Source organism: Mya arenaria, chromosome 9 (genome assembly GCF_026914265.1).
Source record: "Mya arenaria isolate MELC-2E11 chromosome 9, ASM2691426v1".
Classification (NCBI taxonomy): Eukaryota; Metazoa; Mollusca; class Bivalvia; order Myida; family Myidae; genus Mya; species Mya arenaria.
Window position 1 is genome coordinate 36,963,408 of NC_069130.1, and position 25,286 is coordinate 36,988,693.

Consider the following 25,286-nt stretch of genomic DNA (forward strand, 5'->3'; position numbering starts at 1 on the left):
CATCATCATCACCATCATCATCGACGTCGTGGTTGTTGTCATCATTATAATACTTATATTCATCATTCTAACACATTTTCATACTCATCGTATTAACCACTACAACCATCACCATCATCATCATCGTCGTTACCACGGCTACCGCCATCATCATCGACGTCGTCGACATCGTCTCAACCACAACCACCACAATCATCATCATCATCATCACCAACTTCTTCATCATCATCATCATCGTCGTCGGCGTCGTGGTTGTAGTCAACATCATCATACGTATACTCATCATTCTAACACATTTTCATCCTTATCGTATTAACCACCACAACCACCACCGTCATCATCATCATCATCATCATCATCATCGTAATCGTTACCACCACCGCCATCACCACAATCATCATCATCATTCTAACACATCCTCACCCTCATTGTATTAAATACAAATCAAATAATACTTTCAACGTTTAATCATATATTCTTCAATTATAATCAAATTGTGTGATATGTTAAATAATAGGCAATTATATATTCTAGCTATAATTTTGGTAACTAAATCTACTCAATGTTTGGTTATTTCTTTTGTAGTATTTGTTGATACATAATATCATTTTGTAGATTTCATAATAATGTGAAATTTATGTAATTGATTATAAACATAAAAAGTCAACGTGTTATTGGTATATTCCTCTAATACAGAATATAAAATACAGCTGAGCAAGGATGCCATTGTAAATAAAGAAAAAACTAAATATAACCCATTAATTCATAATCCATTTAAGCGAAGTAAATACGTAACATTTATCAAATGATATCGCTTTAAACTAGGAAATGAGTTGCTTTATTAAGAGATTCTTTTAAAAAATGTCCAAGTTAAACCGACTATTGCACGTGTTGATTACGGACTTGTGTGTTATAATTAAAAAAGAAAGTTTTCATCCCCATCAGATATGTTTAATTACACCTGCCCCAACGACATTGCTGTGTACAGTTAAATCTATTTTTGGATGCATGCAAATACACAACATAAATCAAATTAACTGAATACACATAGAAAGTGGGTGATAATAATTAGTTCCTGGAAAAAGTAACATATATTTCTATAAATAGAATGACACTTTCATTGATTGTTTCACTGTTTTTCATCAAATATGAATTCCCATAGTCGATGCTAACATTCAACTTATTGTTCACATTTTGGTGAATTTGAAATGACGCTCTTCACTCCAATCGTTAAACTCGAGAACCTTGAATGACGGCGAACTGTTCATATGTTCTAGGATGTCTTTCATCTCACTGGCAGGTTCCACCGTGCAGAGCCGCATGTGGCATGTAATGGTGTGTGGTATGTTCTTCATCGTCTCTATCAGACTCCGCACCGCCTCAGCTGTCATTGTCACATTCCCAAGTGTAATATAGGTGATTGAGGCTGGAGGGAGGAGGTGGAGCTCACCTAGATCTGTACACAGTATGTCAAGGCGTTGTAACTGAGGGAGACTTGGTAGTGTATCCACAAGTAACTGGACATTCTTAACGCTAACTAAATCAACATGTTGTAGTTTACTCCACCTTTGATCGTGTTTAAATAATCTAAATATGTACTTTTCAACATTCGATGATACACCAAATAAGTTACATGTTGTAATATGTGTTGGATCAACCTGCACACGTGTTGTATTGTCTCCCTCTATACGCAGATCTTCCAGCCTGTGACACTGGGACAGGTCATACTGCCCATCACGCTTATACAGTTCCACTGCTTTGAGGGAGTCGGAGGAGGATGTGATCACCTCCTGCAGCTCTTCCCCATTAATTTGATCATTGCATACCCAGATGTCTAGTGACTGAATACGTTCCTTGTTTATCATCATCAGCTTTTTTAACACTACGACATTGTTACTATGAATCCAGAAGTGTGCGAGATAGAGCGGTATGTCACCATAGTTGTTCGCCTTGGCTTCACGGTGCCCGGAGAGAATCAGGGCCTGAAGTAGTTCAGCCTCTCTATTGTAGATTGATGGTTGGTATGGTGGTCTAGAACTATTGATCCATGAAGACATTTGCACACCGAGCTCGGGCTTCATTCCACATATGAAAATAAATGTCTGAGAAACATCTCCCAAGATATTTTCCTTATTATCTTGTTCGTACTTGTTTGATAGCTGACTGTAGTCGTTTTCATTCAAACATAAATGAAGAGCCGCTAAAAACTCTTGAAGTGTTTTATGAAAGAATGAAAAGTGAGATGATCTCTTGATCAACGAGTTGGATTTCTTCTCCGTGAGTAAGCCTGACTTCAATGCAAATTCAACCTGCTCCCTGCTCAACAAAACGTTGACTGTTTTGTTGCTGAAAACAACAGACGAATCTCTGCACCCTGAATACAAAGTTGTGTATGCTAACTTTGCCAGCGCAAGGTATACCATGGGATTTTGCGTGAAGCATTCATGTTCCTTTAATACTGATGGCAGTTCAATTTCCGGAATGTTATGCCCGCTTTGCATATAACTAAGTCTACATGATAGCATGTTTATCACGCCAGCATAAATGTCACATTTTGAATCGGTTAACGATTTGCCCTCGAACCACAGGCACACGAGCTGGGTGATACTGATAGGTGCTGACAATAATCCTTCAAGATCCTTCTCTGACACCATTTTCATGAAAGCCTCTGGTGTCCGTTCATCCTTATTTCCCTCATTAAGAATGTTGATGATATTTTCCACGAGTTGCCTTGTGTCTGCAGCTCCTTCTATTTCAAGATAGTTGTCGATCTTTGAGTCCTGCACTCTAAACTGTGACAGTCGCCAGGGACGCGTTGTCGTGAGGAGTGTGGCCTTGTTGGCCGAATTTCGGAAAGGGGTGACTTTTTCCTCAGTTGTGCAGGTACAGTTTACGTTTTCCGGATGGGTCCATTCGTCGAGGCCGTCAGCTACGATTAAACATTTTTCACTTTCCAGCACCGTCTGCAATAGCCGGAAGCCATCATCGGCATCCTTCTCGTGATAGATTTTACGTATAAGTTGATCCTTGATCATTTGTGCTAGATCACACGTTTTACCTGAATCTCGTAGGGTGACACGAAACAAAAATGCAAACTCTTTGAAGAATTCTGGGTCGGCGAAGCTTGTTTTAATACCGACGTTTTCCTCCGCTGGTAAATACTGGTGAGTCCATTCCAGGGCACACATTACGGAGAATGTGGATTTGCCATTGCCCGGTTCTCCAACAAGGAAAACGTTTCTGAGCAACTGATCTTCTTTTAAGAAAACATCTGAAAATTTTACAACATTTTGTCCGCTTTCTTCCTTGTCAATTTTGCCGATTTTTCTATGATCTTTCTCCACAATTTTCGGTAACACGTAGAATTTGTTGAGTTTGGCGTTCTTATCTCCAAGAATGGGAGATATCGGCATGTCGGCCAAAGTGGTTCGGTAATGGTTTGCCAAACGTAGTCGTAGTCCTGTAGTAATGGAAAAATAAAACATTAAAAATAAAAAAGTTACGAACATATACGTATGCATTATCACAAAACACTTGGTGAACACTTCATTTTCCGGATTGTAAAATCCGACCCGAGGGCACGTGCGTTGCCAGGTAACGAGTATGCCAAGTTATCGTCTACGCAGCGTGCCCGAGGGTCGGATTTTTCTATCCGGCACGGATTCCTAGCATACCGTTAATTACATTCTTTTATGAAGAAAAGACATAAAAAGGCGTATTTTTGTACATTTCACCCAAAAGGCCCCCAAGGTCCGGGGGTATACCGGTGATAGCCGGTGAATTTGGCCGTGTTTTTACCATCCTGGTGGCCCCGAAGTGCCGAGTGAATGCGGTGGTTTTGTATGTATAATTCGCGCCAAATATAGCGGGGAATGTGCCTAACTTATGGTCTCTGGGGCGCGGGAGCATTTGGCGGGGATTTGACTATCAGTTCGTCCCCGCAGGACGGGGATTTACCCTGTCTTGGCTAGAACGAAAGTCAAAGTCCCAGCTCTTCCCCGGACCTGGAGGGGCCGTGGTTACATTTGACAGGTGCATAAAGTCAATGATGATGGAACAACTCATATATTGTTAAATCATAATTATGATTAAATTAAGTGTATTATAAAAGAAATTGAAAGTAGTATGTCAGAGCGCGTGACTCTTCTGGCATGGGGGTGCCAGATGGAATTTTCCAGCATGGCTGAAATCACCAATTACCTTTTCGGTGTGCTAGATTATCACAAGACACTTGGAACAGAATATAAGAAGCAGAATTATCACGAGACGCTTAGTACAGAATATAAGTAGCAGCATTATCACAAGACGCTTGGTACAGAAGATAAGAAGCAGCATTATCACAAGACGCTTGGTACAGAAGATAAGAAGCAGCATTATCACAAGACGCTTGGTACAGAAGATAAGAAGCAGCATTATCACAAGACGCTTGGTACAGAAGATATGAAGCAGCATTATCACAAGACGCTTGGTACAGAAGATAAGAAGCAGCATTATTACAAGACGCTTGGTACAGAAGATAAGAAGCAGCATTATCACAAGATGCTTAGTACAGAAGATAAGAAGCAGCATTACCACAAGACGCTTGGTAACAAGATAGGCAGCAGAATTGAAGTGGTGGTATGAGTTTGAAGATGTATGAGTACATACAAAGTTTCAACACTATCTTTCATTCTTAATGAAAGTTACTGGGCGAAGGCCATGTTTCTTTTTTATAAACAGCGACCAACACCCTACTTCTCATAAGCAGACCCAAGCTAGCTACTCTACACACTGTTTCATCAATATTCATATACATCACTTTGATCAAAAAGCGTCTCTTACGTTCCTTCGACATCTCCCCTTCTTTCTCAGCAATGATCTTGAAATCGTCTGTTTGCAGCTGTCAACAAAACAGATCAAGACATAAAGCATCCCATAATTCAAAGACTATGTTATAAAATAATATACATACAGAATTTTAACGGAAAATAATTTGACTATATTAGTTTCCTATGTACTATGTCATAGAGATGACATGTGCAAATAAAACTATTTTTATCTAGTGATCACGACTAAATTACTCGTTCCAATGACTTGTATGTTGATGCCACGACTAAAAAATTTCGCTTTAGTACGTTTAAGACGTGGGAGGGTTCGTGACCCATCGGTAAGCAACCTTGGTTTGGCCTCGCTTCTAATAAGGTCAAATAGGGACTCCCACCTACACTTAAGACCGTTGATCTAATTAGATGCAAGGTCAAATAGGGTCCACGACCATCATTAAATTCCGGTGATCTACTAGTAATTAGGTACATGGTCAATTAATCGGTGATTCAATTAAGTGCAAAGTCAAAAAGGTACCCCACCAACACTAAAGTCAGGTGATCTTATTAGGTGCACGGTCAAACAGGGACCCCACTTACACTAAAGTTCAGTGATTTTAGGTGCACGGTCAAACAGGGACCCCACTTACACTAAAAATCAGTGATTTTAGGTGCACGGTCAAACAGGGACCCCACTTACACTAAAGTTCAGTGATTTTAGGTGCACGGTCAAACAGGGACCCCACTTACACTAAAGTTCAATGATTTTAGGTGCACGGTCAAACAGGGACCCCACCTACACTAAAGTTCAGTGATTTTTTTAGGTGCAAGGTCAAATAGAGGCCCCAACCTACTCTGAAGTTCGGTGATCTTTTTAGGTGCACAGTCAAATAGGGACCCTCACCTTCACGAAAGTCCGGTGATCTAATGAGGTGCACGGTCAAATAGGGACCCCCAACTACACTAAAGTTCGGTGATCTAATTAGGTGCAAGGTCAAATAGGGTCCCCCGACTACACTAGAGTCCGATGATCTTTTTAGGTGCAAGGTCAAATAGGGACCCCACCAACACAAACGTCCGGTAATCTGATTAGATGTAAGGTCAAATAGGGACCCCCATAATTATACACTAACTTCCGGTGATCTAATTAGGTGCAATGTGAAATAGGGACCCCACCTACACTAACGTCCGGAGATTTAATCAGGTACATGGTCAAATAGGGGCCCCACCTACACTAAAGTCTGGTGATCTAATTAGGTGGATCAAATATGGCCCCGACCTACACTAAAGTTTGTTGATCTAATTAAATGGAGGGTCAAATAGGGACCCGCACCTTCACTAAAGTCCGTTGATCTAATTAGGTGCAAGTACAAATAGGGACCCCACCTTCACTAAAGTCCGGTGATCTAATTAGGTGCAAGGTCAAATAGGGACCCCACCTTCACTAAAGTCCGATGATCTAATTAGGTGGATCAAATAGGGCCCCGACCTACACTAAAGTTTGTTGATCAAATTAAGTGGAGGGTCAAATAGGGACCCCACCTTCACTAAAGTCCGGTGATCTAATTAAGTGGGAGGTCAAATAGGGACCCCACCTTCACTAAAGTCCGGTGATCTAATTAGGTGGATCAAATAGGGCCCCGACCTACACTAAAGTTTGTTGATCTAATTAAGTGGAGAGTCAAATAGGGACCCCACCTTCACTAAAGTCCGGTGATCTAATTAGGTGCAAGGTCAAATAGGGGCCCCACCTTCACTAAAGTCCGTTGGTTTAATTAAGTGCTAGGTAAAATAATGACCCCATCTACACTAAAGTCCGGTAATCTAATTAGGTGCAAGGTCAAATACGGACCCCCACCTACACTAGAGTCTGGTGATTTAATTAGGTGGATCAAATAGGGCCCCGACCTACACTAAAGTTTGTTGATCTAATTAAGTGGAGGGTCAAATAGGGACCCCACCTACACTAAAGTCCGGTGATCTAATTAGGTGTATCAAATAGGGCCCCGACCAACACTAAAGTTTGTTGATGTAATTAAGTGGAGGGTCAAATAGGGACCCCACCTTCACTAAAGTCCGGTGATCTAATTAAGTGCACGGTCAAATAGGGACCCCACCTTCACTAAAGTCAGGTGATCTAATTAAGTGGATCAAATAAGGCCCTTACCTACACTTAAGTCCGGTGATCTAATTAAGTGAATCAAATAGGGACCCCACCTACACTTAAGTCCGGTGATCTAATTAAGTGGATCAAATAGGGACCCCCACCTACACTATAGTCTGTTGATATTATTAAGTGCACGGTCAAATAGTGACCCCACCAACAGTAAAGTCCGTTGATATAATTAAGTGCAAGGTCGAATAGGGGCCCCCACCTACACTAATGTCTGTTGATCTGATAAGGTACAAGGTCAAGTAGGGTCTTAAGTCCGGTGACGAGGTCAAACCATACTATTTTAAATTGTATTCAATATACGCATACCTGACCCGCACAAAAGGTAGTCCACTCGATATAATTCGCAATCGCTCCTCTTACACATGAGTACACAAATATCTTTGCACGAGTTTATCGAATCTGATACAAAAAAGGACACTGCAATCATACCTTTTATCAGCTGTTTCACGGCCTCGCACCCTCTAGTCGGTATGATAGTTTCGTTATGTCCTCTAGGATATAAGTTCATACCTGGTGAAGCACTTCTACGGTTTTTTGAGCTTAGGGTATGCTAGTTTAATTGTGTCCCATAACATAATAAGTCAATTCCGGGTGCACACATGCACAGAAGTTAGCAGTCAAGTCGTTTGCGAAGTTTCACCGTGCATAATAAAATTATTTTTAATAATCATGCGTGAACTACACAAAAAATAGTACACACATTATAATTTAAAAGTACTCTTCCAGCAAGTTAATATGCATTTCTACATGTGTCGACTGAATTTAATACAATAAAAGTAAACGTTAACTCATACCCTTTCTCATACCTGTTCTGTGGCGTGTTGTGAATTACAACGGTATGCTGGTTCAGCTGTGTCATCTATCATGTAAAGTCACACCTGTTTTTAAAATCTGTTCCACTGAGTGTGGTACCTTGCATCGGTATGCTAGTTCAGCTGTGTCATCTATCATGTAAAGTCACACCTGTTTTTAAAATCTGTTCCACGGAGTGTGGTGCCTTGCATCGGTATGCTAGTTCAGCTGTGTCATCTATCGCGTACAGTCAAACCTGTTTAAGTTCCACGGCGTGTCGTGCCTTGGGTCGGTATGCTAGTTCAATTTTGTCATCTCTCTTGTAAAGTCATACCTGTTTAATCTGTTCCACGGCGTGTCGTGCCTTGGGTCGGTATGCTAGTTCAGTTGCGTCATCTATCTTGTAAAGCCATAACTGTTAAATCTGTTCCACGGCGTGTCGTGCCTAGGTCCGGTATGCTAGTTCAATTTTGTCATCTCTCTCTTTTAAAGTCATACCTGTTTAATCTGTTCCACGGCGTGTCGTGCCTTGGGTCGGTATGCTAGTTCAGTTGCGTCATCTATCTTGTAAAGCCATACCTGTGTAGTCTGTTCCACGGCGTGTCGTGCCTAGGGACGGTATGCTAGTTCAATTTTGTCATCTTTCTTGTAAAGTCATACCTGAATAATCTGTTTAGTCCGCTATCATGTAAATTCGTACCTTCTTAAGCTGTTCCACGGCGTGCTATGACTTGAGTCGGTATGCTAGTTCAGTTTTGTCATCTATCATTTAACTCTTTAACTGCATTTAATTCGTACCTCCTTAAGCTGTTCCACGGCGTGTTGCGCCTTGGGTCGGTTTGCTAGTTCAGTCTTATCCTCCAGCAGGGTGCGGAGCTTGAACACGAAGTCCACTAGTTCTGTGTCCATGACCCTCTGGTCATTGGAGTGGCGTACGCGTCGACCAATGTCCCGAACCTTAAATGTTATGTTTGAAATAAGTATTGTCTAACATAGCTTGTTGTTGTGGTGAACATGGCCCAAATGGAAATGCATTTAATATGAAGAAACTAGTACATGCACGTTAAGACTCCGTGGTTTATGTCATAAGTCGCAAATGTACAAAATTATCAATTATATAGTGTATTTGTAATGGTTGCCATGGTTTTAAATGAGTATACATGGAACCTTATATATATATACTTATAATACTAAAAAATCTGCATTAATAATGCACATTCTTTAAAGCGGCATTCTCACAAATTGACCGTTAAGACAACATTTTTTATATTTTGTCTGGGAATGAGCCAATGTTGGTGTTAATGTCTGGAAACCAGTGATATAATGATAATACAGTGAGATGTTGTATGGAAAAAAGCGTTAGTAAAAAATGAGTTTCTCTGCAGTTCTTAAGTAAGTTGTCTTATATGACTGAATTAAATGTATTGATGTGCGAAATCAGCTGAATTTGAGATAAAAATATAATAAACGTCAAAACTGTCAATCTGTGAGAGTGCAGCTTTAAAAAGTCAACGGAATCGTATAATATGATCATAGTGTGATAAATATGTTTACCTCTGTTAATAAATTTTGCTGTGTCGCAACGTTAAACGACAGTTTGTTCTGGAAATCCTTGCAATTCATCATGACGCTGATCACTCCGTTAAAGTCACTGTCTTTGATGGAGGACACGGTCTTGTAGCCATCAGGAGGCAGGAAACACTTGCCTATCTCCCAGGGAATGGTGCCCCATTTGTCGGCGTTCGTATTCTTCCATGATGGTCCCGAAAACCTGTGATGTTTGTCAATTTCATCACGGACGCCTTCACAAATCCCATTTGGACAAGGAGCATACAGTTTTTGAGGACAGTTATGAAATCTACAGTTTCTAGTACTGGTGCATATCCCACGAGTTGGGCACTTCAACACGTTTTCTGTGAAACAATGTGCACATGCTGCCCCGGATGGAAGACCCTTGGATGTTCTAACGGTGCTATAGATGTCCTGGTGAACGCATGTCAGTACGTCCTCCAGGAAATCTTGTAATCCGTCCTTGGTGATGTTGAGGGCGAGGGCGGCCTTTACCCAGTTCTGGGCTTCCTTCTCCTTTAATGATTCTCTATAAGAGGCCATTGTTTTGCCATTAGATCTTATTCAATACCTGGTAAAAGAAACAAGTCACTGAGTATTACTTACATTACAAAAGTCCCCTTCGGATTCTTAAACAAATTGAAATTACTAGCATTAAAATAAGAGCTGCACTATCACAAAGTTACTGTTTGCCAACTTATTTATTATTGTCTTGGAATGAGCCATTTTTTGCATACATATCTGCAAACTAGTGGTATAAGACTGCTGACAAAAGATCAGATTGTAGATTTTCATATTTCCATCGAAAATTGATATTTTATGGCTAAAAGAGTTACTTAAACGGTTTAAAAAACCCGCATAAAACGTCAGTTTTTTTAACTAAACTATGAAAATCTGCGATCTGATTTTTGTCAGCAGTCGTAGACGTCTATCACTGGTTTCCATTCATTTCATATAAATTGGCTCGTTCCAAGACAATAAAAAAATAAAAAGTTGTCAAAACGTTCAATCTATGAGAGTGCAGCTTTAAAAAAGTGTTGAAATAGCAACCTCATTTTTCACGACGTAAATTAAAAATATTATTGGCTTGCATTATATCCCTATTTCCCTCTATCCGCATATTACATTACATGAAATAAGTTTTAATACTTCATTATACAGGGCAAAGATCCAGTTAAGAGAATGACATTTTTTCTGTTATAATACGACCCTTTTCATGTGTAGTAAATTGATTCTTTATGTTTCCATGGCAACCACATTTTTGTCTGGCGCGTTCGACATATCAAGTTTTTAAACACTTTTTAGTTACATATGTTAAGATCGAGTCTAAGTAACATTTTCACTATTTGTCGAACAATAAAATAAAATGATGTGCATGATATTCGGACGGATATCCCCTACGGTGAAATCGGTAGGGGGTTAAAATCACAGGGGTTTCTAATATATATAAGAGAGAAACCCCTGTGGTTAAAATTATTACATAATATACAGCATAAAAGTATTTAAGTAATAACCTTTGTAATGGTTCACCGTTATTATATTGTTTACCAAAATAATCAATTTAATGCGATGCAGTCGCATAGCTCTTTATTTTGGTAAATACATACTGACATAACCCTTAAAGCTGCACTCTCACAGATTTACCATTTTAACAACTTCTTTTTTTTTTATCTTGGATACAGCATTTTTTTTACGTAAATATCTGCAAACCAATGATTTAAGATTGCTGACAAAAATCAGATTCTAGATTTTTATATTAATGTTTTATGAACCGTTACTAACAGTTTAAGAAAAATGCATTAAAAATCATTTTTTGAACTTAAATATAAAATTCTATGATCTATTTTTTTGTCAGCAGTCTTATATACCTGGTTTTTATGCATTTTCGCAAATATTGGGTCATTTCAAGACAACGAATAAAAAAGTTGACAAAACGTTCAATCTGTGAGAGTGCAGCTTTAAAACAGCTTAGTATTCGAGAGAATATTTTGTCTACTGGTTCAGCTACTATAACAGCTGACTGCTAATTTTCTTAAGTGAATGTAAGATTTTAAAAATACTGTATAATTTCGACCTCCAATCGCAGGTTCGATGAGTCAGAGTATATACAAATTTATTTTAGCTCGATTGTGACGAAAGTTATGCTTATAGAATCACTCCCGGGTCCATTTCCTGGGCAGAAACCAGTACTGTGTCCATTTTGAGAGGCCATGAGAAAGTACCCCTGGTGGGGATTGAACCCCTTGGGTGAGAGGCGGGCACCTTAACCACTAGAGCACTCTCACCCTGATGGGGATCAAACCTAAAACCTCTTGGATGAGAGGCGGACACCTATACCACCAGACCACTCTCACCCTGATGGGGATTGAACCCCTTGGGTGAGAGGCGGACACCTAAACCACTAGACCACTCTCACCCTGATGGGGATTAAACCCCAACATCTTGGGTGAGAGGCAGACACCTAAACCACTAGACCACTCTCACCCTGGTGAGGACTGAACCCCCTGGGTGAGAGACGGGCACCTATACCACTAGACCACTCTCACCCTGGTGGGGATTGAACCCCTTGGATGAGCTCAGGCAGACACCTAAACCACTAGACCACTCTCACCCTGGTGGGGATTGAACCCCTTGGGTGAGAGGCGGACACCTAAACCACTAGACCACTCTCACCATGGTGGGGATTGAACCCCTTGGGTGAGAGGCGGGCACCTATACCACTAGACCACTCTCACCCTGGTGGGGATTGAACCCCTTGGGTGAGAGGCGGACACCTAAACCACTAGACCACTCTCACCCTGGTGGGGATTGAACCCCTTGGGTGAGAGGCGGGCACCTATACCACTAGACCACTCTCACCCTGGCTGGTGGGGATTGAACCCCTTGGGTGAGAGGCGGGCACCTAAACCACTAGACCACTCTCACCCTGGTGGGGATTGAACCCCTTGGGTGAGAGGCGGGCACCTATACCACTAGACCACTCTCACCCTGGTGGGGATTGAACCCCTTGGGTGAGAGGCGGGCACCTAAACCACTAGACCACTCTCACCCTGGTGGGGATTGAACCGCTTGGATGAGAGGCGGGCACCTAAACCACAAGACCACTCTCACCCTGGTGGGGATTGAACCCCTTGGGTGAGAGGCGGCACCTAAACCACTAGACCACTCTCACCCTGGTGGGGATTGAACCCCAACATCTTGGGTGAGAGGCGGGCACCTATACCACTAGACCACTCTCACCCTGGTGGGGATTGAACCCCCTGGGTGAGAGACGGGCACCTATACCACTAGACCACTCTCACCCTGGTGGGGATTATACCCCTTGGATGAGAGGCGGACACCTAAACCACTAGACCACTCTCACCCTGGTGGGGATTGAACCAATTGGATGAGAGGCAGACACCTAAACCACTAGACCACTCTCACCCTGGTGGGGATTGAACCTCTTGGATGAAAGGCGGACACCTATACCACTAGACCACTCTCACCATGGTGAGGATGGAACCTCTTGGGTGAGAGGCGGGCACCTAAACCACTAGACCACTCTCACCCTGGTGGGGATTGAACCCCAACATCTTGGGTGAGAGGCGGGCACCTATACCACTAGACCACTCTCACCCTGGTGGGGATTGAACCCCTTGGGTGAGAGGCGGACATCTATACCACTAGACCACTCTCACCCTGGTGGGGATTGAACCCCTTGGGTGAGAGACGGGCACCTATACCACTAGACCATTCTCACCTTGGTGGGGATTGAACCCCTTGGATGAGAGGCGGACACCTATACCACTAGACCACTCTCACCCTGGTGGGGATTGAACCTCTTGGATGAGAGGCGGGCACCTATACCACTAGACCACTCTCACCCTGGTGGGGATCAAACCCACCTCTTGGGTCAGAGGCAGACACCTATACCACTAGACCACTCTCACCCTGGTGGGGATCAAACCCACCTCTTGGATGAGAGGCAGACACCTATACCACTAGACCACTCTCACCCTGGTGGGGATCAAACCCACAACCGCTTGGGTCAGAAGCGGACACCTATACCACTAGACCACTCTCACCCTGATGGGGATCAAACCCAAAACCTCTTGGATGAGAGGCGGACACCTATACCACTAGACCACTCTCACCCGTCTCGTGATAAATCCAATCCATGGAACCCATAGCATCATCACTGGTGAACGAGAATGATTAAATTGATGCTAATCCGTGGTCTAGTGGTACCGCACTTGACTATCAATCTATGGGTAGGAGGTTCGACTCCCTTGCAGGCCTCAGCCTATAATATATAGTAGTATCAGGTATCAGCAGATCAGGTAAATGAAATTATAAAACTATGCTTCATTCACTTTTTTTTCAGTATATGTGTAGATGCACTGTTATAATACAGTATTATTCATTGTATTTATAGTTATCCTTCTTACCTGATTTATATGTTTGTTGTATAACATTTACGTTAAGTTTTATTCTATAAGACTGTATGTTTCTTTGTATATGTTCTGATTATCATGTGTCATGTGTCTTCATATCGGAGGAAATAAAGAATCCCTCTTTACTTATCTACATGACATGTTAGAATAATTAATGTGATTGTGTTAAAAATAAGGTACAGTACAGCCTTTTAGCTCACAGAGTCACTGTTAATATCTAAATAATACAGGGCTTTCTCTGGCCATTTTGGGAAAAAGACCCTGGACATTTTGGGAAATTTTGCGTCGTGAAAATGCCGAAATTGGGAAATTTTACAGTTAAAAGAAAAAGCTGTGTAGTCTCCTGAGAATTAGGAAATGATTTAATATTAGTTTATTTTCCCTTTAAAAGACCCAAAATGGCTGAAATATCAATCCTTGGGTTGTAAATATCTATTGCAATCAATCATGACAGATAATATTTCATACTGACCTCTGAATGTGATAGGAAAATCAATGATTTCCGAAATCTATTATCAAAAAAACTTTACATGACATGACTTATTAGGATGTTGCAAATGAACCAATACAGATAAAAAGACTTTCTAAAAAAAATCAAAAAATCTTTAATTGGTATTTTTTTCTGAAAATTGGGAAAAATACCTTATATTTTGCTTTGGGAATGGGTCTGATAGTTGGACCCTTGGTTACTATAGAAAAAGCCATGTAATCATACACCAAATTGATGATTATGTGTTACTAATTTAGTGATGGGCAATCGATTGAATTTTACAATCGATTATCGGTTACAATCGGAGACCATCAACCGATTAGACATCGGCTATAATCTGATATTATAGAGCAGTGGTTGCTAGTGACATACTTGAAGGTAATAATCAGGCTCTGTAAGCTGAATTTAATGTATAAACCAAAGAATAGAACTTAAATTTTTATTTTTCAGGAAACTAACAAACATAAAACAGAAAAAATATATGGGTGCTTTTCAAAATAATGAGGCTTTTTCTTTTATCTCTCCTAACTTTTATTCCTTTCACATTTGGGAAGTATTTTCAGACACATTATGGGCCAATCAATCTTGTTAAGAAAATTGTTGAGTTTCAAATGGATGGCTCAATCAGCAAAAAAGTTGTGTAAGAATATGTTGCTAAATTTGTCCCCTGTGCACCCAAAAAAGTGTGACATTTTACATGAAGACCTTTATTCAAATGAGTTTTATTTTTGGAAACTGAATGGTATAGTATTTTGATATTGTTTTTTTATGTAACTGAACCCTTTCTCATTTTAAAAAACATACTTTAAATAAAAAAATATGTATTAACTTAACCTAATTTTAATGTCATATATGGCGGACCCCCATTCATTTAAAAAAGAAGATAGAATATTCAATTCACATTGAGAACACTACCATTCCATTTAAGCACAATTTATATTAAATTACTATGTTATTTTAATAATTTTAACCTGTCAGCTTTATATAAATGACATAGTTTTATTATTTCATATATATATTATTTTGTCTGTAACTCAGATGCATGTCTTATTACTCCAAAATGTCCCCTGTGCACCTTTTCTGTTGTTAGTCGTCAGATTTCTATGATTTCTTCAATAAAATGATATTTTGCTGTATTTCCCAGAAAAGAAAGTTACAACAAATGCAAAAACAGTTTTCAGCCTCTCACATACAGAGATGTGAAGCATCTGCATGGTTTAAAGTAATGTCCCCTGTGCACCCTGTTTTAGCAGTTCAATAAAATGTCATAACTGACAAATATGGTGCTATTTCCACACTCTGAGAAGTGTGTATGTTATATTTAGGCATCACTTGATAGTTTAGCAACTTGATTGTAAGTGTGTTATAAATACTGTTTGTTTATTATTTAATTATAAAGCCATTAAATGTTTACTTTTAAAGGTTTATTAAATTAATTTAAATACAGTTTCAATATTGAGGCACATAAGATAACATATTTTGTTTAAATATTCTATTTTGATTTTATCATAACAACTAAATAACATTGAATCAAATTGAAATTATTCATGTAATGCTTTTATATGTGCAAGGCATTATATGCTTCAATTCAGTGCACAGGGGACTTTTTTATATGGATAGCACATAAACCAGATTATCAGTCTGTACGAAAGTTCGTCGGACCTCGGCTCCCGCCGGTAATAAATGGCGAGGTCCGGCAATCGCATGTATATTATCGGCCCGTGTGTCCGGCAATAATTTTAGGGAAAAATCTGTTGTTTATTAATTATGTGTCAAAAGTGTTTCTTGTTAATTTAATCAACTAACCTATGTTTAAAACATAAATTCAGGGCTTTCTATTGACCCGGGTTTTGACGCACAGAAATCGTAAATGACCCGAAATTGACGCATCATTAATTTGTGCAATGCGTCAGTTTTAACCCGGGATAATTTCAGTGCAAGAGTCAGTATCATTTGAAAGGAGCAGCAAGGCTAGCTCTAAATGTTTGTTTAATCAATAAAGTCAAAAGCAATTAACTGCCGAAGTGACAAGTGATTATCAATCTGGAATCTGGAATGACGTAATTATAAACTCCGCCCATTATGCAAATTAACGGATATATTCGGCTTTTTCGCTAAGAACGATGGTTTGAAAAACAACAATGCTAAATATAAAAATAAAATTATATCTTGTCTTACATGAAATTAATGAAATTTGTGTTTGTTCTTGATGTGTAACAGAAAGGAATAAAGATTTTTCGTAGCACATGGTCTAAAAAGCGCGAGAAACAGGTGCACGCTTACTTCCTGTCAATTTTAATGAAAGTGAAAGAAGAACTGCGTAAATCGTTGTCAGTGTAAAGTTTTATAACAAAAGAGTTTTATTGTTATGCGATTAATGAAAAATAAAAAAAACAATGTTGCAATTTTGACAATAGGAACGTTGAATGTTTTTGTTTACTTCAGGAAAAAATATGAAAAACTTGAAAGTGAAACTGAAAGTACAAATATGTTGTTGCAACTATAACAGGGTTCCCGCTGGCGATCGCCATTGTCGCCATTTGCGACAAAATCGCAAAAGTGGCGACAACTTTTCATATTTGGCGAATTTATGGCGACAACGATTGTTTTCTAAAATATTTTCTTAAAATGACGTAAGTGGTGCCCATGCGGCCTGCATGATAATCGATTCTGTCACTGTCATAAATCAAGCGCATCTGCTGGTGCGACAACAAAAATTAATCCGATAATTAGGGCAAGCAGTCACGGCCCAGTCAACACCTCGCTAATTATTGCAGAATTTTATTGCTTTCACGGATAAACAATGGCATCCTTTAACTGTTAGGTCTCTTATGAGCTAAACATTTTTAATATTTAGCCCAACCGCTTTGTTGTTGCGTAATTATCGTGTTAGTTTTAAAAATGCAATTCATAGAATTTTATGTTGTCGGAGAGTCACGTGATATGCAAATTTCGTAATGACGTTTACGTGCTAAAAATAGATTTGCTTTCGGTTTTGTCGCAATTTGTAATTGCTATAAATGCAGCATTCTAAGGTTTCAAAAAGTGTCAAAAAGATTAACAGAAATCATTGGGTATGCTTACAAATAAATATAATTAAACCCCATTTGATAAGGCTTCTAATAAGTTGGCTGGAGTAAAGAGTAGGTAGATGAATTTCTATTAGGAAAGTTACGGCTCTAGTTCGACAATGTATATTTTTTTCAGTTTCCATTTATTTTAAATTTATCTCATAACTTCACAATTGTATTCTTTAATGCTATGACACTTTTGTATGCAGGCATTAGACTGAAATCAACATATTGATGTTTATGTCCCATTTATGCAATATTTTCATATTTTTTTATTTATATACTAGTCCATATACAATGTATTTTCCCAATAGAATAACAACTTGCCAATATATTGTGCTTCATTTACAACAAAATGTTATGTTTTTGCGCGACAATGTGCTAATTAAATGGAATTTAACCCCATGAGCTTCAGGGGGCTTCGCCCCCTTATCCCCCACAAGGGCGCTGCCCTGGATCCGTAAGGGGGCCTTTCGCGGCCCCCTTAACCCCCCGCGAAAAAGTGGCGACAACTTTTTAGAACCCAGGGGGAACCCTGTATAAAACAATCGATGGTGCATATAGGAGTCTGACAAGGATGCATAGGGTTACATAACGAGTAATACATGCATAATTCCTGTTGCACTGAACATGCATTAAATAAATAATACGTTCATAGGAGTCAAAACATATTTTTCCAAGGAATTTGTTTACCACCCAAGAGACTGAGAAGGAAATAAGACAACAAGGTATTCCATAAGATTATATTTCTTATTCCTTGATTTTTTTCTAGAATTGAAAGTGGATTAATACCGCTGATCTTTATAGAAAATAGAAATTGTATTTTTTATTTATGTTTCGGAAGCTATCAAACCAAGTATATATTATCATTATTTTGCAATGCCATCTTATGACAGATAATAACTATTATTTATGAAGAACGACCAAGAATTTAGAAATAAAACGGACAATGACTCTTAAAGATATGATTTTCACTCTTGAAAATCAGACCTCATTCATCAGAGGTTTGATAATGATAAATCTAATGGTATGGTGCGCATAGCATACTCTGGTTTTATATTACGAGAATGACTAAAATGTACATAAAATTTTCGGACCTGCAAAAACTGGTCCGGTCCTGCAATGCAGACAGTATTGCAGGACCTCGTGTCCTGCAATGTGATACTGACTTTCGTACAGACTGGATTATAATTCTGTACAGGAAATAAGTACCCTAATGGAAAAGCTTGTAGTTAAGCTTCCTTTTCCATAGAGATCACATAGAAAATATGAAAACAAATGAAGAAAAGACTGTTGAAAACATTAAAACAATGAAGTCTAGGAAGCGCAGAGAATGACTTAGGAAAGATCAAAAGTTGCAGAAAATGTATGACAGAGATCAAGATACTCAGAGAAAAAGAGCAGAATTTGCCAGGTATTGCTCAACACACACAGTTGAAGCAGCATCAGTTCAGAAAAAGCACAACATGCAAAACATAACCCCTTCAAAGGGATTCCATGGCATGGGCCTCCACAATTAACCGTCTGGTAAACCAAAGTGAAGGTCTTAAAATAAGTCATCATCATGTTGTAGAAAATTACGCAATTGGTGAAGTCTGTCAGTCCTAGTCATTAAAAAAGTAGGCACACCAACTAAATCAGGAAAAAAATAGAAAGGCAGCTGGTATACACAAGTAATGCTAAGAATATGTGGAGTTGCAAGAAAAGTCTTTGGCAATTTGAGCGCCTAAAAAGGGACAAAAGTAAAACCATGTCAAAGTCAGGTGAACTTAAATCCTTGTGGAAACCACAAGTTGGGAATTTTCTTGAATTTAATTCTTGAATAATGCCTAATAAAACAGATGCTATTCTATTGAGTAGGATGCCAAAGACAAAGAGGCATCTTTTAATTTAGACATGTTCACAAAAGTGTTTAATGGTAACAGGGGCATTGAGACCAAAAACTTTATTCCACTCTGTGAACATATTTTATTCCATTGATTAGAAATTTAGTTTTGTAGGCTCTAATGTAATCTTTCAAACATTTACAGTATTGTTTCAAGCTTTACTGAAAGTACAGTTTCTCTTATTGTAAAAATGTTTACCAGGAACAGTTCAGTTACAAAAATAATTACATTATCAAAAATATTACTTGCATTATGATTTGTCCCCTGTGCACCCTTTCCATTACATAACAAAGAACTTAACATGTATAAATTCTAGTACTTTATATTACCATTGATGATATTTTCTTATTTTTGGACTCAATTTGAAGTAATAAATGTTATATATGTGACTGTTTGCTGTAAGTTGTTCTCTTAGCCACTATTTTCCATTTGCATCATTACATGCTGTTGAATTTTGAGGAAATTGTTGTGAAAAATGTGATACTGAAGAAATTTTGAGGAATACACTCTAACATATACACAGAAATGTCTTAAGTTGATCACAAATAATGTTTTTATTAACATAAAAGTGAATATAAATGCATATTATATTGGCTTTCAATATGTGTCCCCTGTGCACCGAAAAATAGTTCAATTTTGAAATGAAAAATTTGGCAATTGTAAATTACAATACATTCTTGAAATTTGGTATGTGGTCTATAAAGATGCATAAGGTGAGGTAAATGTAGATCTTTCCCTTATTTGATTCTTGTTTTAATTACAGCAAAAACTTTGTGAGGTAACAAATTACTTTTGGTTTCAAATTTAGACAAAATGTGTTGATTTTTTTTATTTTTCTTAAACAACTGAATTATTATGCACATGACTACACACAGGTACCAATTACTGATTATAAAATTCAGAAAAAGCATCTGATTTATGCTAGGTTCTTGTCATAAGACACTTTTATAGATCACCCATATTGTTAGAAATGTTTGCAATATTTGGATTTAAGGTCAAAATATATTTTTTATTTGTATTTCCTGATACTTTCCCAAAGTTATTTCCATGTAATTTGAAGTATTTACTTTCATGTAAAATAGGTGACAATCATGAAATCTGGGTTTGAATTTTCAACCCCTATGTCACATTTTTGCCTCATTATTTTGAAAAGCACCCACAGGGTTCGAATTTAGACTCGCATACTCGCAAAATGCGAGCGACATTTGGAAATTGCGAGTGACTTTTATTCAAGCTCGCAAAATTCTGTGAGTGGCTTTTTCTAGACCACAAAATGTTAAAAGGAAAGTAGAATTAACATGAACTTAATTCCACTATGTAGTCAAGTGTAAACAGCCTATAAGTGGCATGTTTACACTACCGGTATAAAGAAGACAGTACGGAGTAACGCTCTAGTAGGTTTTTCAAAAATAGAACAAATACGGAAAAAGCCGAGTTTTATCTCGAATCTTTCCAGGATGCTCCGATGCGTGCATAATTACAAAGTAAATACGAATGACGTAATCACCTAGCTCAATCATTGGCTAAATTTAGCGCTTTTGCGCACTATGTGTAAACCCCATCATCCTTTGAATATATTTCCGCCCAACTGTCAAAATGAATAGACTTCGTTGATCGATATGTTTCATGGTCCAAAATATCCACGCTACATTTACTGTTGCTTTTTTTTATTTTAAATTTATTATTTTATTGTTTTTAATACTTATAGACTAATGAAATCTGTAGCGTGCTTGTCGAATGGGTATTAAATTACCCGATGGCGTGGGTAAATATACAAAGTGAACAATGTCAAATTATTGGACAGCTTTGTTATCAAAAAGCTGCCAGCATCAGACGAGTCTTTCCATACCCCCCAAATAGAATAAGCCATCAACAAGTTCTAGTAGTCGAGTCACTCAAGATTGATACTTTTTAATATTCATAATATGTCTTAGGTGTTAATTTCTACTTTAATTAGACAATATTATAAGGGAATAAAGCAAATAATAAAATTGCAAGTTGATTTGTCATTTTGCGAGTTGCCTCAAAATGCACTCGCAAAATTTTGCGAGTGCTCCTCAAAGTTAAATTCGAACCCTGACCCATATATTAAAGTTAAAAAGAAAAACATTAAACTGAAATGTATACATCAGAAATTTCAAAGTCACCAGTATGAATCTACCAGTAAATGTTTGTTTAGAAATATTGTCTGATCAATGAGATATGGGTTCATTCTACATCTCTTCTTGCTCATCACCTGTGATCTAGAATTCTAGTTACCTTTTTTGCGTAAGCCTTTTTGCAAAGGCAACAATACGCCTTGCTTATGTCAAGGTTTTTTTTGGTTGGAGGTCCTGGTTTGATTTTTCTAAATGCAAAAAAGAGCCTGACTTTGGATTTTGCTTTTCCACCCGGCACCAATACAGCATATCGCCATTGTCGTCTGCCATTCTTACGTATTGTACCCAAAGAAAAATGAGCAGAAATGTCGGCAAGATAAAAAATCGTAAATGAATACTGAGTAACCTCCCTTGATAAATTTGTTTGATATTCCGCGATAATCGATTATGATAATTTACAATCGATTATCGCCGATTTTGAAGCTTTCCGATTAATTTTCGATTATAATCGATCATCGGCCCATCACTATGATTCACAGCCTATAAATAAGTATGCGCTGGGATACCAGGATGATTTTTCACAAAGCTTATGCACCAGTCAATTGTAACCACGCCCCCAGGTCCGGGGAATAGCGAGGACTAAAGTAAATTCAATTTTGCCACTTCCCTTGTTTCGTTTTTAAAAATTCGGAGCACTTCGGCCTTTTTTATCGAAACCATCTCGGATGTTTGTTGGTACATTAGTAGAGAGTAATTCCATTTTTTTTATCATTAATTAAATGTAGTGTTTAAGCTTGTAGTTATTATTCTTTGTTTAAATTGATTGCCAGTGAAGTGTATTCTCTAGAGTTTAGTCATTAAGTTTAACTGCTAAATTAAACTACGAAATGATCTACTTGAAGCGGACTAAACATATGGATTTCTGAGTTGGTAAACCGTCCAGGTTGTTTACGAAAACATAGCCGAGGAGTTCCGGATGTCAACACGAAATAAAAATACGCCGCCCTAATACCCCACACTGGTTATCAAACACTGTCTAGCATATGTTCCTAAACTGCTTTTGCTTTTGCCTCCCTTAAGGGATTTACTTATTTATCATTCCAATCAGATCAATGAATTGGGATTATGTAGTAAACACATGATTTTACAGACGCCAAAAATTGATTTTAAGACAAAAATTAAATTCACGTTCAAACGTTCTACGGACGTACCTATGCATACTTTAGTTTGCCCGGGGGTTACTATGCACACTCCGGAACGCCCGGGCGTACCTATGCACACTCCAGAACGCCCGAGCGTACCTATGCACACTCCAGATTGCCCGTAAGAGCGTATGTACACACCGGATCGCCCCTTGCGTCCCTATGAATACGCGAGAACGCCCGGCGTCTATATCCATTCTCTAAAGAGCCCGGGCGTACCAATGCATACTCAAGAACGCCCGGGCGTACCAATGCATACACCAGAGTATCTATGCAAACTTCAAAACATCCGATAGTACGCATGCATACTCCAGAGTGCCCGGGCGTACCTATGCTTATTCCAGAACGGCTGGACTTAACTATGCATACATTAGAGTGCCCGGGCGTACCTATGTATAATCGAGAGTAGCCAGGCGTACCTATGCATATTCCAGAGTACCCGGGCGTACCTATGCATACACAAGAGTACCCGGGAGTACCCTAGGCATACTCGAAAACGCCCGGGCTTGCATATCCATACTTCAGAGAGCACAGGCGTACCCATGCATATTCCAGAACGCCCAGGTGTACATATGCACACCACAGAGTGCCCGGGAATACCAATGCATACTCCAGAGCGCCCGGGTATACCCATACATATAATAGAACGCCCGGACGTACCAATGAATGCTCAAAACGCCCGAGCGTACCTATGCATACTACAGTACGCTCGGACGTACCTATGCATACTCCGAAGTGCCTGGGCGTACCTAGGCATACTCAAGAGTGCAAGGATATACCTTTGCATAATCCAGAGTGCCCGAATGTACCTTTGCATACCCCAGTACGCCCGGGCGTACCTTTGCATACTCCAGTACGCCCGGAAATACCAATGCATTCTCCAGAGTGCCCGGGCGTACCAATGGATACTCAAGAACGCCAGGATGTATCAATGCAAACTCCAGAGTGCCCGGGCGTACTTTTGCATACATCAGTTCGCCCCGAGATTCCTTTGTATACTTCACAGTGCCCCGGCCTACTCCAGATTGCCCGGGCATACCTTTGCACACTTCAGAGTTCTCGTGCGTACATATCCATACACAAAAGCGCCTGGGCATACCTATGCACACTCAAGAGTGCCCGGGCGAACTATGAATACTCCACAGTAACTGGGTGTACATATGCATACACCAGAACGCCCGGGCGTACCTATGCATACTTTAAAGTGTTCGGGCGTACCATGGCATACGCCACAGAGCCCGGACGTACCTATTCATACTTCAGAGAGCCCGGGCGAACCTTTGCATAATACAGAGTACGCAGGCGTATCTTTGCATACACCAGTACGTCGGACGTACATATGCATACTCCAGAGTGCCCGAGTGTACCTTGCATACTCCAGAGTGCCAGGGCATACCTTTACATACTCCAGAGTGCCCATGATGTACCTGTTCATATTCCAATACGCTAGGGCATACTTTTGCATACTACAGAATACGCAGGCGTATCTATGCAAACTCAAGAGTGCCCGGGTGTATCTATAAATACTCCAGTACGCCCGGGCTTATGTCTGCATGCACCAGAACGCCCGGGCGTTGCTGCGTATATTGCAAAACGCCCGGGCGTACCTATTCATTCTTCAGAATCCCAGTGCGAACTTATGCATACAACAGAACTACCAGTCATACCTATGCACACTCAAGAACGCCCGGGCTTACATATGCATATACCAGAACCCCCGGTCGGGAGTGCCCGACCGTGACTATGGATACTCTTGAATACCCCGACCTATCTTTGCATACTACAGAGTACGCGGACGTATCTTTGCATACTCTAGTACGGCCGGTCGTACCTATGCATACTCCAGAGTATCTGGGCGTATCTTAGCATAATCCTGGGCGTAACTATGAATAATCCTGAACGCCGGACAAACATTTGCATACTCCAAAGTGCCCGGGTGTACCTTTGCATACCCCAGAATAAAAGGGCGTACATGCATATATTCCGGAGTGCCCGGACGTACATTGGCATACCCCAGAGTGCCAGGATGCATACTCCAGAGTGTTTTAAGCGTACCTTTGCATTCTCCAGAGTTCCCAGGCATACCTTTGCATACTCCACAGATTCGAGGCGTACCTATGCATAATCCAGTACGCCAGTACATACCTATGCATACTACAGAGCGCCCGGGCGTATTCCAGATCGTCATGTTGAACCTTAGCACACTCCAGAGTGTCCGGGCGTACCTTTGCATTGCATACTCCAGAGTGCCCTTCGTACCCTTGCATACTCCAGAATGCCTGAACGTACCTTTGCATTCTCCAGAATGCCCAGGCGTATCTTTGCATTCTCATGAATTCAAAGGCGTTTCTTTGCATTCTCCAGAATATCCTGGCGTACCTTTGCGAACTCCAGAAAGCCCGGGCGTATCTTTTGCATTCTCTAGAGTGCCCGGGTTTACCTTTGCACACTCCAGAGTGACCGGGCGTACATATACATTCTACAGAGTTCGCGGGCGTACCTTTGCATACGCCAGTACTAGCGCATACTACAGAATGCCCGGGCATACCTATTTATAATCCAGAGTGCCCGGACGTACCTTTGCATACCCCATAGATCCCTGGCGTAACTATGCATCCCCCATAGTGCCCGGGCGTACCTATGCATACTCCAGACTACCCGAGTGTACCTCAAGAATACTCAAGAACAAACGGGTGTATCTTAACATACTCAAGAGTACACGGGCGTACCTTTGCATACTCCAGTACGTCCGGGCATACTCTA

General features: G+C 39.8%; 1 protein-coding gene across 1 annotated transcript; it reads right to left on the reverse strand.

The window, feature by feature from the left end:
* Nucleotides 1-451: 451 nt before the first annotated feature.
* LOC128245729 (uncharacterized) lies at nucleotides 452-21,637 on the reverse strand. Its single transcript, XM_052963956.1, has 5 exons — nucleotides 21,482-21,637; nucleotides 9,325-9,910; nucleotides 8,569-8,727; nucleotides 4,822-4,879; nucleotides 452-3,460 (listed from the first exon to the last, which is right to left on the reverse strand). The coding sequence occupies exons 2-5, from the start codon at nucleotides 9,880-9,882 to the stop codon at nucleotides 1,188-1,190; spliced, it is 3,048 nt and encodes a 1,015-aa protein (XP_052819916.1). The 5' UTR covers nucleotides 9,883-9,910; nucleotides 21,482-21,637; the 3' UTR covers nucleotides 452-1,187.
* Nucleotides 21,638-25,286: the final 3,649 nt, after the last annotated feature.

Excerpts from the sequence above, each read along its gene's own strand:
- LOC128245729 (XM_052963956.1), bottom strand. The coding sequence starts at position 9,882 with ATGGCCTCTTATAGAGAATCATTAAAGGAGAAGGAAGCCCAGAACTGG. Across the intron at positions 8,728-9,324 it reads AGCAAAATTTATTAACAGAG|GTTCGGGACATTGGTCGACG; the intron begins GTAAACATATTT and ends ATAACATTTAAG. Across the intron at positions 3,461-4,821 it reads AGGGGAGATGTCGAAGGAAC|GACTACGACTACGTTTGGCA; the intron begins GTAAGAGACGCT and ends CCATTACTACAG.